The sequence below is a fragment of the Pseudophryne corroboree genome, chromosome 1 (assembly GCF_028390025.1).
Source record: "Pseudophryne corroboree isolate aPseCor3 chromosome 1, aPseCor3.hap2, whole genome shotgun sequence".
In the NCBI taxonomy this organism is placed as follows: domain Eukaryota; kingdom Metazoa; phylum Chordata; class Amphibia; order Anura; family Myobatrachidae; genus Pseudophryne; species Pseudophryne corroboree.
In genome coordinates this window covers 228,466,724-228,479,687 of record NC_086444.1, presented here as the reverse complement: position 1 = coordinate 228,479,687, position 12,964 = coordinate 228,466,724, and the positions used below count along the sequence as shown (strand labels likewise).

At 47.1% G+C, this 12,964-nt stretch overlaps 2 protein-coding genes across 4 annotated transcripts in view; one reads left to right on the top strand and one right to left on the bottom strand.

Annotated features, from left to right (window-relative positions):
• Positions 1 to 2,666, bottom strand: part of SLC25A46 (solute carrier family 25 member 46) — a 117,969-nt gene extending 115,303 nt beyond the window's left edge. Inside the window, exon 1 of the mRNA XM_063964110.1 lies at positions 2,234 to 2,666. Coding sequence (XP_063820180.1) covers positions 2,234 to 2,507 — 274 coding nt within the window. The 5' untranslated portion in view covers positions 2,508 to 2,666. The remainder of the gene's footprint in view (positions 1 to 2,233) is intronic.
• A 43-nt stretch (positions 2,667 to 2,709) lies between these two features.
• TMEM232 (transmembrane protein 232) overlaps positions 2,710 to 12,964 on the top strand; it is a 530,130-nt gene continuing 519,875 nt past the window's right edge. Inside the window, exon 1 of one of the 3 annotated variants that reach the window (XM_063964108.1) lies at positions 2,710 to 2,849. The gene's annotated coding sequence lies outside the window, so the exon portion shown is untranslated. Of the gene's footprint in view, positions 2,868 to 12,964 lie in introns of all 3 variants that reach the window. The other 2 variants (XM_063964107.1, XM_063964106.1) reach the window with 2 other exon arrangements.

Genomic DNA, 12,964 nt, shown 5'->3' with positions numbered 1-12,964 from the left:
AGTACTTGCTGACTAATTACACATAATACACACTATGCAGTCACAATGTGCAGGTACCATCTCTTCCCGGCTCCCATTGTCCACCATGATTCCTAACCTGCCAATGGAGCGGACACCGCATACCAGTAGAAGGTTCTGTGTGAGCTGTACTGGCTGATAAGGGAAGATCAGTCTCAGGGGGACGGGGGATTCTTCTATATTGGGAGGAGGGGCTATTCTGTGCTAAGGGAGATAATGTGTCCGAGAGGAAGGGGGATCCCTGTACTAGGGGCAAATAATCTGAGGGAGCAAGGTGCAGGTGTGAGAGATGGAAAGTGGGAGTGAGGTGCAGGGGAGATTGAAGCTGGGACCAAGGTGCAGGTGTGAGACATGGAAGGTGGGAGTGAGGTGCAGGGGAGACGGAAGGTGGTAGTGAAGAAGAGGTGTGAGAGATGGAAGGTGGGAGCGAGGTGCAGGGGAGATGGAAGGTGGGAGCGAGGTGAAGGGGAGATGGAAGGTGGGAGGGAGGTGCAGGGGAGACAGAAGGTGGGAGTGAAAACAAGGTTTGAGAAATGGAAGGTGGGAGTGAGGTGCAGGGGAGACGGAAGGTGGGAGTGAAGAGGTGTGGGAGATGGAAGGTGGGAATGAGGTACAGGTGTGATGTGAGAGATGGAAGGAGAGAGTGAGGTACATGGGTGATAGAGGGAGGGAGTGAGAGGTGCGGGGGAGATGGAAGGTAGGAGTGAAGAAGAGGTGTGAGAGATGGAAGGTGGGAGCGAGGTGCAGGGGAGACGGAAGGTGGTAGTGAAATACATGGGTGATAGAGGGAGGGAGACAGATGAAATGAGGGAGTGAAAACTACAGGGCTAAAGAGGAACAAGGAGCATGAGAGGTGCAAGGGGGTAAGTAAGGGAAGGTGGAAGTTCGGGCAGGGGTGACATACGAGACATTAAGGCGTTTGGCATCCTGGCGGTCGGAAAGCTGACGCCAGCATCCAGGAACTGCTCGGAATGCTGATGCTGGCATCCCAACATAGATAGCGATGCAGAAAGCCAAAAACAGGACTGAGTTGGTGCCAAAGTCTCCACTGACAAGCCATGTGGGAGGGTTAGGCTGTGAGGGTGGGAGGGTTAGGCTGCAGGGAGGTAGATTAGGAAGGGTGGGTTAGGGTAAGGCACCACTGAAGAGGCTGGGGGGGGGGGGGGGGGGGGTGTTAGGGTCAGGCTGTGGGAAAGGTGGGTTAGGGGGGAGGGATGGTGTAACGTGAATACGAGACACTACTGTACGGTGTAATGTGAATAAGGGACACTACTGTGTGGCATAATTTGAATTGGAAGTACTAGTGTGTCCACGCCCTTCCCCCACAAGACCATGCCCCATTTCCAATACTCACACCTTATTTCAAATGTGTGTAGGGGGTGGGGTGAGGTGGGGGAGCCAGACCCTTACTTTGCCAGGGGCGCTTGGACCCCTAGAAACACCCGTTACTGTTTCTAGAATTTGTTTTTCCAATCATCCATGGCGTTCGAATAGAAATTATGGAAGTACCATGCAACATCCTTACTCTTACATTATTGCCATTAAACAGACAGGCTCCTTGACAGCACCCACCTAGTCGTTGACTAAATTAGCAACATTAAAAAGACCGTGCTATCTTATAGGCCCTACACACATGCCGATTTTTTGAAAGATATGAACGAGAACTCGTTCATATCTTTCAGTGTGGAGGCTCCAGCGATGAACGATGCGTGGCCCCGCGCTCGTTCAGCGGCGCTCGTTCATCGCTGGTCCCCCGTCGGCTGTGCATGCAGGCCAATATGGACGATCTCGTCCATATTTGCCTGCACTTCAATGGAGCCGCGTGTCCCCCCGTCACTGCCCCCCGCCGCCGGGTCGCTCGTCGGCCGTATCCGCCGTCGGGCAGCTCGGCGGCGGGTCGGCCAGTGTGTAGGGCCCCTTATAGGCCCTACACACTTAAAGATTTTACTGAATATGAACATTATCGATCATTAATGAACGAGAACTTGTTCATATCGTTCAGTGTGTAGGCACCACCGATGAACGGGTTGGGTAATAGCCGTGCCATCGCTCTGCTATCACTACTATAGCCACTGCAGGATAATGGGCTCCCTGGCAGTGCCCTCTCACCTTACTATCACTACTAGAGCTGGATAATTGGCTCCCTGGTAGTGCCCCCTCACCCTGCTATTGCTACTACAGCTGAGTAATGGGCTCCCTGCCAGTGCCCTCTCACCCCCGCTGCTGCTGCCGCTGTTCTCCTCCCCCAGGCCGGGCGGTGCCTGGCTGCCATCTCCTCCATACTGTGGCGTTTTCTCCCCCCAATGCAGGTTGCGGCTGCCCGGGATGTCAGGCGGCGTGGTCACCCAGTGCTGTGACAGATCCCCGGAAGAGCTGAATGACCTTGCCGGGAAGCTGTGCTGATACGGAGGCGGCACTTCTTCACTACGGCCCCAGGCAGATCCCCGGTATCCGAGGCCATCGAAACCCTCGGGCCGACGGGGCTGCATGCTGCCAGGTCTCTGCCCGAGCCTGTGATAACGCTGTGGCAAGTGACCAGCACTACTGCGATAGTGCTATGCCCCGGAGATGGCTCTGCGGGAGGGAGGCGACCCGGCCAGCCTCCGATGTCATATAGTCGCACAGCATGCCGGGACTTGTAGTTCAGACCAGTGACCAATCACATGACACTGCCTCAGTCTTCCTGTTGTGTAGTGAAACTCGGCCACTGATTGGCTAGCTGCGCATGTTGCTATGGATCGAGTATTTTCCGCGTCCTCAGCAACCGCCGGTGTGAGGCCGTGAGAGAGGAATGCCACGAGTGGCGGCCCGCTGACTGACTGTAAGCACGAGTGGGTGTCATATACCTAGTGGGTATACAATGTTTCGTAGTGTTGGATCGATAGTTGCGTGTAACGTGTGTGATAATCAGCTTCGAGTGTGGTTAGAAATCCCAGTAGGCCTTTTCTGTCACGGCATGATGAGACCTGTAGTCCCACAACAAGTTAAGTGTAACTTCTAGTTTATTTTCATGCCCAGCAGCCATCATGCTCTAGTGCAGAAGTACACGTGTCCTGTACAGTAATTACTGTAGCAACATAGAAATGGGATCGGCGCCCCACCTCCTGCTCTAAGGATCAGGTTCCAGACTGTGCACTTGAATTATACATCATACATATGTTACCTTATACTGTACTATGGTGTATTTTCTACAGTGCATTTCTGTTATTAATCTGTTATTAATTTTACTGAATATTTTTATGAAGGGGCCCAGACGTTGCACTCTCTAATGGTAGTCAAACCAATGAGGTGGCAGGCCACACCCCCTCTGCGGACTGGCTACACCCCTAAACATGGGCCCCTACCACTGAATTCCCCCGGCGGGCCCTACATGCCCCAGTCCGACACTGTTCAAGTCTGTGTCCTAGGAAGAAAAGGTCTCCCAACTGGACCCTGGGGGTAGTCTGTAAAAGTAAGAAGTACTCTCCGGCATGGTTAGGAAAACTTAGAAAATGTATGAAAAAATCCACTAGAGATAGTGTGCCTAATTCATGTTTGTAAGCAAAGTGCAATTCATGTAATTCAATACAGCTGGAGGCGGCTGTAGGAGACATGCCTCCTGCGTTCATTGGTGAGATCCGTGAGTTGCATCTGAGAACGCGGCTTCGGATCACCATTGATGGCGATACGTGATGTTTTTAGGCACTGGACAGCCTGCGTAAGCTGAAACTTATGCAGGCTGGCCGTCAGATCTGGTCATTCGCGTCCAGTAAGTGTGCGTCTGACAACACAGACCCTGTACCCATCACGCCTACAAATAGGGAGTGACACCCTCCCAATTTTTAGAATGGTACCGCGTGCCGCCCCCCAAATGCTGCAGCGTGTCAGTCATGCTACGGCTGACAGAGGGATGCGAGTAATATCACAAGACCCGTTTTGCAATGCACAGACCCCTACACCATCGGATTTGTACACAAAACATTGGATCACTGTCACTAATGCTTTATCTGATTGCCTGAAACCAGAACATATTGTGGCCATACACCTGGATATATTTTACAGTGTATAGCCACACATTATCTGTGTTCTTCCCCCAGGGTGGAAACATTTCTCCATTCCTTCCCTATTAAGGAACATGAGAGATGACGGTCAGTCAGCCACAGCAGCGAATACGGTGCCAGATGCAGCCAACCAATTGGGCATGATGGAAGATTTTTCATGCCCGACTATCTGATGAATGCAAATCAGTCATGGCCATACACTATGCAGTTATCTTCCCAATCTGCTGATAATCCATTATGTATGCCAGGCTTTAGTAACAGCTACATTACAGTAACTGACAGTTGGTCTGAATTCTGATCCCTCCTACCAGTGTCCGTGATGTCATTACCTGAGAACTCCGACACCTACTGAGCATGTCAGAGACAGGACAGCCGTTCTCATTTATTATATAAAATAACACATGTATAGGGTATATTTATTAAACTTTCACAGTTCTTCAGACATGTTAAAGTAATAGGGCAAATTTGCTGATAAACACGGGTCCTTTTTTTGTGTGAAATTCCCGGGACTTCGACCCAGGAATTTACCAGGGTCAGAGACCCGGGAATTTCAACCCGGGTTGACCCGTTCACACAGAAATAATACACATGTTGATCTGCAAATTTCCTGGTAGAACTGCTTCACCTGGTAATTTGCTACCCTGTGTAATGGTGGATCTAGCAGAGACCGGCTAAGCGACCTGGCATTGAAATGACGGGAAAAATCAGGGAATTTCAGACGTTTCTGTCTGAAAAAGGTATTGGGCAAGTTGTTAAATGCTCATTTTCTTCTGATCAAAATTTTCCAGAAAGCAATTATGACAAATTGATAATGAAAATATCATTATCAGCTTTTTCTCCAATCGGTATTATGGCCTAATTCAGACCTGATCGCAGCAGCAAATTTGTTCTCTAATGGCATGCGCACAGCAGGAGATGGGGGGGGGGGGGGGGGGGGGGGGGGGCATGGCCGGATTAACAATGGGGCGGAGAGATCAGCTGGAGGCTGGCAGCATGAACAGGAAATAAAAAAAAATCCTTTTACTGCCAGTGCCTGAAGCCATCCGAGGTCCTGCACCTCTTCCAACAGCTCCACCATCCACCCTGCAATCCGGCTAGTATGCTGGAGTCACATAAAACCATCGATTGACGTACCGCTCAAGTCAGTGTTCTAATCTGCACTGACTGCTGTTGCATAAACAGACTACCCCCTTTATCGGTATTGGTGTATAGAATGGAGAGGCCGGTACAAAAGACTGCAGGTGCCGCCCACATGTGACGCCACTTGCCGCCACCTCTCTGATACTTGTGTTTTCAAAGCTAAGGAGGTGGCTCCAGGAATGGGCAGAAGCGGATCCAGGAATGGGAGGAGGCGGCTCCAGGAACAGAAGGAGGAGGCGGTGTCGGCTCTAAAAACGGGAGCAGGCACATCAGTGGCACAGCATCAGGTTCAGGTTTGTGATGCTTTTGTGTAGTGTGCCGAGTCACCCACTCTGGGTGTAGCGGAGTGGGTGCCGGCATGTGTTCTTCCACAAACCCTGTTTGTTCTGGATCCCTTTCATCCATCGCTGCCGTTGTTATGTCCACCAGCAGCACCTGCTCCCAGCCGCATCCCCATAGCACCCACCTCAATGTGGCACTGCCTGTGTGCTGGATGCAGTGCTTCAGGGGTATAACTTCTCCTATAAGGCTGCCTATTCTGCATGCTAGGGGCAGGTGCACTGTGCACATGCACACTGAGGGAGTGAGATGCAGGAGTATGAGAAGTGAGGAGGTAGTGAGGTGCAAGGGTATGAGGAGAGAGTGAGGTTCATGGCCAAGAGAAGCAAACAGGGAGGGAGAGAGGTGCAGTGCATGGGTGAGAGATGGAAGGAGGGAGGGAGGTACAGTCCCCAGGGAAGGAGGGAGAGAGTGACGCACAGTGGTGAGCAATAAAAGGAGGGAGTGAGGTACAGGGACAAGAGATGAAAGGAGATAGTGAGGTGCAGGGGTGATAGATGAAAGGAAGGAGCGCGATACAGGGATGAAAAAAGAAGGGAGGGAGGGAGTGTGCGGTCCACTGCAAAGGTGTGATATAGAAGGGGAAATGAGGTACAGGGGACAGAGAAGGAGGGAGTGAGGTACAGTGGCGAGAAATAGAAAGGAGGGAGTGAGGTACAAGGACAAGAGATGGAAGGAGATAGTGAGGTGCAGGAGTGAGAGATGGAAGGAGATAGTGAGGTGCAGGAAAGAGAGATGGAAGGAGATAGTGAGGTGCAGGAGTGAGAGATGGAAGGAGATAGTGAGGTGCAGGGGTGAGAGATGGAAGGAGATAGTGAGGTGCAGGGGTGAGAGATGGAAGGAGATAGTGAGGTGCAGGGATGAGAGATGGAAGGAGATAGAGAGGTGCAGGAAAGAGAGATGGAAGGAGATAGCGAGGTGCAGGAAAGAGAGATGGAAGGAGATAGTGAGGTGCAGGTGTGAGAGATGGAAGGAGATAGTGAGGTGCAGGTGTGAGAGATGGAAGGAGATAGTGAGGTGCAGGGGTGAGAGATGGAAGGAGATAGTGAGGTGCAGGAAAGAGAGATGGAAGGAGATAGTGAGGTGCAGGAGTGAGAGATGGAAGGAGATAGTGAGGTGCAGGAATGACAGATGGAAGGAGGGAGTGAAAACTGCAGGGCAAAAGAAGGATACAGGGTATGAGAGGTATAGGGGGTAAGTAAGGGAAGAAGGAAGTAAGAGTAGCAGGGGTGACACGTGAGACATTAAGAAAAGCTGATATAAAACAGTTACTGAATGGGGAAGAGGATGATGAACAGCGGAGGTAGGAAGCACAGATTGGATAATTATATAATACGGTTTCTTTTATACTATATACTGTAGTTTTAAACTGTATCTAAAGTTGATTTACTCTATCATAATCCCTATAGTTTCTGGCATTCTAGCTGTACCCCAGATCCCCGGCTCTTCTATTACATTTTCAATACCCCCACTTCTAAATACACACTTCTAGCACTGCATACAACAATAATAACAACAGAGTACTCGATCCAGCTCTGTTATTATTGCTGTATGTGACTCAGGCTTACTAGCTGGTAACCATGGTGAATGGCCAGGCCGAATTGAAGGGGGGATACACAGACGGCTCACTCCGAGGCTAGACCAGCTGAAGGATATTGTGTGCGCTACCCTTCAGTTGTGGCACAAGGGTGGATGCTGGAGTGACGGCCTCTCTTTCTTGGTTCCGCCTCCTCGCACAGGTTTTACCGGGACATTCCTCCTCTGGCTGTGGGAGCAGGCTCTCTGAGCAGCTGCAGTACATAGCCAGAGCAAGAACCAGATCAAGAACGAGTGGTGAGTGGGGCTGGAGAGGGGTGTTATAATACACCTTGCAGATTGCGTACTGTATAAACTCTAATATTATAGGTTATAGTATATATAGTGAGTGCCAACTACCTCCTCCCACTAGTGCTGAATCAAGGCTCTGTCCTGCCCCTGTCACCTCTATTCTGTCCCCTCTGTCCTGTCCCTACTGTTTTGGCCCCTCTGTCCTGGCCCTGTTATTTATGTCCTGTCCCTCTCCCCGCTGCCCTGGCCCCTTTGCCCTGGTCCTGTAATTTATGTCCTGTCCCTCTAGGCTAAAAAAACAATGCACGACTTCCGGTTCCGGTGCCTGCATGAGGAGACCCTGATCTTTACAGCTCTCCCGCACCTCCGAATAACGGGCCGCACAGAGCCTCCATTCTGCTGTGGACAGCGGCGGTTTTTGCAGTGAGCTGAAGGAGAGAGTGTGGGGCACCAAATGGATAGATTTCTATCCGCATCTATGCCCCCCAAAGTGCACAAATCAAAGTCTGAACGTCGGCAGCCGGAATCCAAGATGGCCGCCGCGTCTGATTCTCAGGTGGGGACACATGCTGCTAGCATTGATACACACTCACAGCATGCCTCGCACCCTCCACAACCCACCCCAGACATCCCTGTACCTGCCTCTGATAGCCCTGTTACATACACAGATGTTGTAAAGGCAGTACAGGTAGCTATGGGACCAATTATGGATGCACATTCAGCCAAACTGCAACAAGCCATACGTGATATGAAATCACAGGTGAAGCAGCTTTCTAGAACAGTGAATAATAATGAGCAACGGATTGGGGAGAATTTCCAAGAAGTAACTGAGCTCAAAATACAATATGAACAACTTCAGAAATCCCATTATCAGCTACAAACAAAAGTCGACGCCCTTGAAAATAGGTCACGTCGATGCAATTTACGTGTCGTGGGGTTACCTGAATCGCTTAAAGGACCTGAACTGTTTACCTTTTTACAATCTACCTTGCCTGATCTACTGGATATTGGAGAGGATTGCACGGGCTTGGTAATAGAGCGAGCACACCGCTTGGGTCCCCCGCGGTCCGGCACAGACAGCAGACCCCGTGTCGTCATTTTCAAAACTCTTAGTTTTGTACACAAGGAGGCTATCTGGGCAGCGTCAAGTCACAACAGAGATCTTAAGTGGATGGGCTCCCGATTGTTTATTTTTCAGGACTATTCTTCTGAAGTAATGAGAGCAAGGAAAGAATTTGCACCTCTTTGTACTAAACTGGTGAAAGACAAAAGGAAATTTGCCTTGTTATTTCCAGCACATCTCCGTCTCTTTGAAGGCAATGCATTTAAAGATTTCTCCACAGTCGGGGATGCGGAGGGATACCTACGTGAACTTACTCAGTCAGATTACAACCCCTCTGGAGACCCAGCTGATCTATAATGTGCCCTGAGATGTGAGATTCAATAGTCTTATATATCCCTAAAGAGATATCCACGTGCAGTCTGACAATGTCCTTTGTATATGCATAGTTACAGCCTCAGCTGATACTTAGTGACTGCCTTGCGGTCTCCTAGTTAACAATACATTTGCCTTTTTTCTTTTTTTCTCTTCCTTTTTAATCTCTGATTATTGTTACTAGATTGTCTCCCTCCGCTGGCTTAGATCATATCCAAAGTCTCATTGCTCCTTTTGGTTTAAAAATGACATGCTTGTCTTTTTGCAATCACTGTTCTGAATGCATTTGGCCAGAGATAGTTTTATAGAAATGACGATTAAGGGTATAGAACTTCATATGGTATTTTAGGCAATGCTTATCCATGTGACCCTTCTGTATCCCCTCTGACCAATGCTTTACTTTTGATCAATAATGGCTCTGTGCCTAACCCTCATATATACAAATACATGAATCACTATGTTTTTTACTATGGAGGTTAAGAGCACCTATCTTGTTATGCTTTATGCTCGTTAGAGCTTACCCGCGTATTAGTTTGACGCGGGAAGATTTCAACCCGGAAGCACACCCAGCATGTGTGCGTAACATAGGAATATACTTCCTTAGCGGAATATATTCACTATGTTTGTTCCCCCAGTTGTTTCTTCCCACCCCCCCTCTTCCCTTTTGCAACTCCGATTTGACTATATTTCTTATCTTATCATCATGTGAGAGGATTTCAATAAGTAAGTTGGGAGTATATTTTACATACATACCTTTCTACTACTTCATATATGGTTAGTCTTACATTGGGTTCTCTTAACGTCGGTGGCTTTCATTCTCCAGTTAAGAGGAAGAAGATATTAATATACCTCAATAGAACAAAAATTGATATAGCATATTTGCAAGAAACTCATTTGCTACCCCCTGAAATGCTAAAATTAAACGCACTACGCTGGAAAGTCCTTCTATCTGCCCCATTCACCTCTAAGGCCAGAGGAGTGGCAATACTGGTGAGGGCATCATTAGTAACCGTTGTACACTCCTCATTAATTGACCCTCAGGGTCGCTATATAATCGCTGAGGTATCAATTGACCAATCTATATACATACTATGTAATGTGTACGCCCCAAATGTATATTCTAAGGTTTTTTTTAATGAAAATTGTAACAAAATTATACGCTTATGGTACTGTCCCTATTCTCTTTGGGGGAGATTTAAATATGGTAGCATCCCCGCTGATGGATGCTTCCTCTTCTCCATACAACAAACGTCGGGTCCCACAGATAGGCATACCGTATATTCTACAACAACTTCAGTTAGTAGATGCATGGAGAGCTGCTCATACTTTGGAGCGTGATTTTACTTGTCTATCTGCAGCTCATAACACTCTCTCCAGGATAGACTATATTTTTATGTCTGAGCATTTATTTACACGCCTCCTGGATTCTAATATAGAACCTATCTGTGTGTCTGATCACGCTCTGTGCTGGATCAGATTTGCCCTGGTCACGGATAAAGGCCCATTTAAACAATGGCGTTTCCCCTCCCACTTATCTCACTCCTTAAAGTTTAGAGCTGCATTGGAAACCATATGGGCTAATTATCAATCTGATAATAGGGATACCGCCTCTTCTTCCCCCGCACTTTTTTGGCTAGCTTTTAAGCCTGTACTTAGAGGAGAGATTATTTCTTACTGTGCACATAAAGACAAATTGTTCCGTTCCTCATATGTAGAATTGCAAACCAACCTCACTACAGCCTATCAGACATTTAAAACTACACCTACCTCAGCCAATAAATTGGCGTATTTGACACAAAAGACTGCTTTTGATAACATGTTGTCTCAGGCGAAATCTAAATATTCTTTTAACTCTGCCTGCAAATTCTATAAACATGGTAATAGGTCGGGGAAACTTTTATCTAACCTACTCAGAGGCCAACTTACTTCTAGCACAATTAAGGCTCTTAAGGATGAAAATGGCAATATCACTTCTGGTGGCAAGGAAATCTCCAATATCTTGCACGCCTTCTACTCAAAGTTGTATGCCTTATCGGAAACTAATGCTGAAGAGGCTGCTGCCTTTTGGGACAAGGTTACCCTTCCCCACATGTCCCCAGATCAAGCCTCATCTTTAATACAGCCTATATCTATTGAGGAAATAAGGCGCGCTATTAAGCACCTTAAAACCAACAAAGCTCCTGGTCCAGATGGAATCTCTAATGACTTCTATAAGATTTTGGGCCCTAAAATAGAAGATGCCCTTCTGGTTTTCTTTAATATGCTTATATCAGGATCAGACCCCCCTCTATACTTTAATTCCGCCCTGTTGAAACTTCTACATAAACCTGGTCGTGACCCTCTCTTGCCTGGATCTTATTGCTTTTTCCAAATCCGTGTCCCTCCTGAACACGGATTATAAACTATATACTAAAATTTTAGCTGATAGACTTAAACTTATTCTTCCGAATATCATACACGAAGACCAAACAGGGTTTATTATGGGTCGTCACTCAGTGGGGAATGTTCGGAAAGTCCTTGCAGTTATGCAATGGCTAGAATCCTCTAACTCCTCTAACTCCCAAAGTCCCAATGTAATTCTATCACTTGATGCAGAAAAAGCTTTTGATTTAGTAGCCTGGGACCACTTGTTTGATTGTATACATAGATTTGGCGCCCCCACTGAATTTATTATGATTTTACAAAGATTATATAAGGGCTCCTCTACGCAAATTTTAAGTAATAGTTATCTCTCTCACCCCTTTTCAATTTTACAGGGCACAAGACAAGGTTGCCCCCTCTCTCCCCTCCTCTTCGCTATGGCATTAGAACCATTAGCTGTAGCTCTTCGCTCAAATCCCCTGTATACTGGCTATAAAATTAAGGATGTTGAAGTCAAATTGAGCCTATTTGCGGATGATATGCTGCTATTTATTTCTCAGCCTTTGCAGTCGCTTACAGCTATTACTTCCATGATAGACAATTTTAGTGCGTTTTCAGGCTTTAAGGTAAACTATTCGAAATCACAGCTCCTTCCTATAATGACAGAAACTAATTACTTTCACTCACACCCCACATTAGCTAGGTTTACTATCTGTCGCACCCCTCTTAAATATCTGGGCATCCTCATTCCGACTACTCTTAGCTCACTTTATACGATCAATTTCCCACCAATACTGACTTCAATTGCAAAATTAATCGACCATTGGATACACTTGCCCCTCTCGTTAACCGGCAGAATTGCTGTTATAAAAAGTGTGTTGTTTCCTAAGCTTTCATATATACTGCAAATGCTCCCCCTTTGTCTTTCAAAACGAGATACCAAAATCCTAAACGCCCAACTTACTAAATTTATATGGCAAGGTAAGAGACCACGCATTGCTTTTTCCAAATTGACCCTTCCAAAGGCGCAGGGAGGCTTCGCTGTGCCAGATGTAGCCACTTTTACTCAAGCAGCTCATTTTCGGTATATACCGGACTGGTTAGGGCAAACCTCAGTATTTACTAATACTGCATTGGAGGATGCACTTTTTTTTCCCTTTTCCTCTAATGCACTATTACATTCTCCCAAATCGTTGATCCCAGCACACATTCTCTCCAATATATTATTTGCAGATGTTTATAGAAGCTGGTGTACTATCAATAAACGCTTGCATAGGGACCATACTGACACCCCTTTTATTACCTTTTGGGGAAATCCTAATTTTATTCCAGGTTTGGAGAACTCACTATATTTGAACTGGAAAGCGAAAGGGATAATAGCGATAAAAGATATCTTTGATCCAGGTGGCACTATACGTACCTTTGACTACCTCCAAGATACTTTTAGTCTTCAGAAGGGGTGGTTCTTTATGTACCTACAGGCTAGGCACTATGCTCAGTCGAAAACTGTGAAACCAGCTGTGACCCAACCCAGAGATGTGATTTTAGATACCATGGCTTTTATTAAAATCAAAACATACAAAATTCGGTATTTATATCCATTTTTATTGGAGACATCTATGGTAGCGGCTTGGTCTCGCTCCCTTCGGAGCTGGACTCGAGACATCCCATCTATCCAGTCATCTGCAGTTTGGACAGAGCATTGTGAGATCACCCTAAAACGTATCCCTTCTGCTACATTACAGGAAACATATTTGCGGATTATGCATAGGGCATACATCTCCCCAGCGCAAAGAAAATTTAT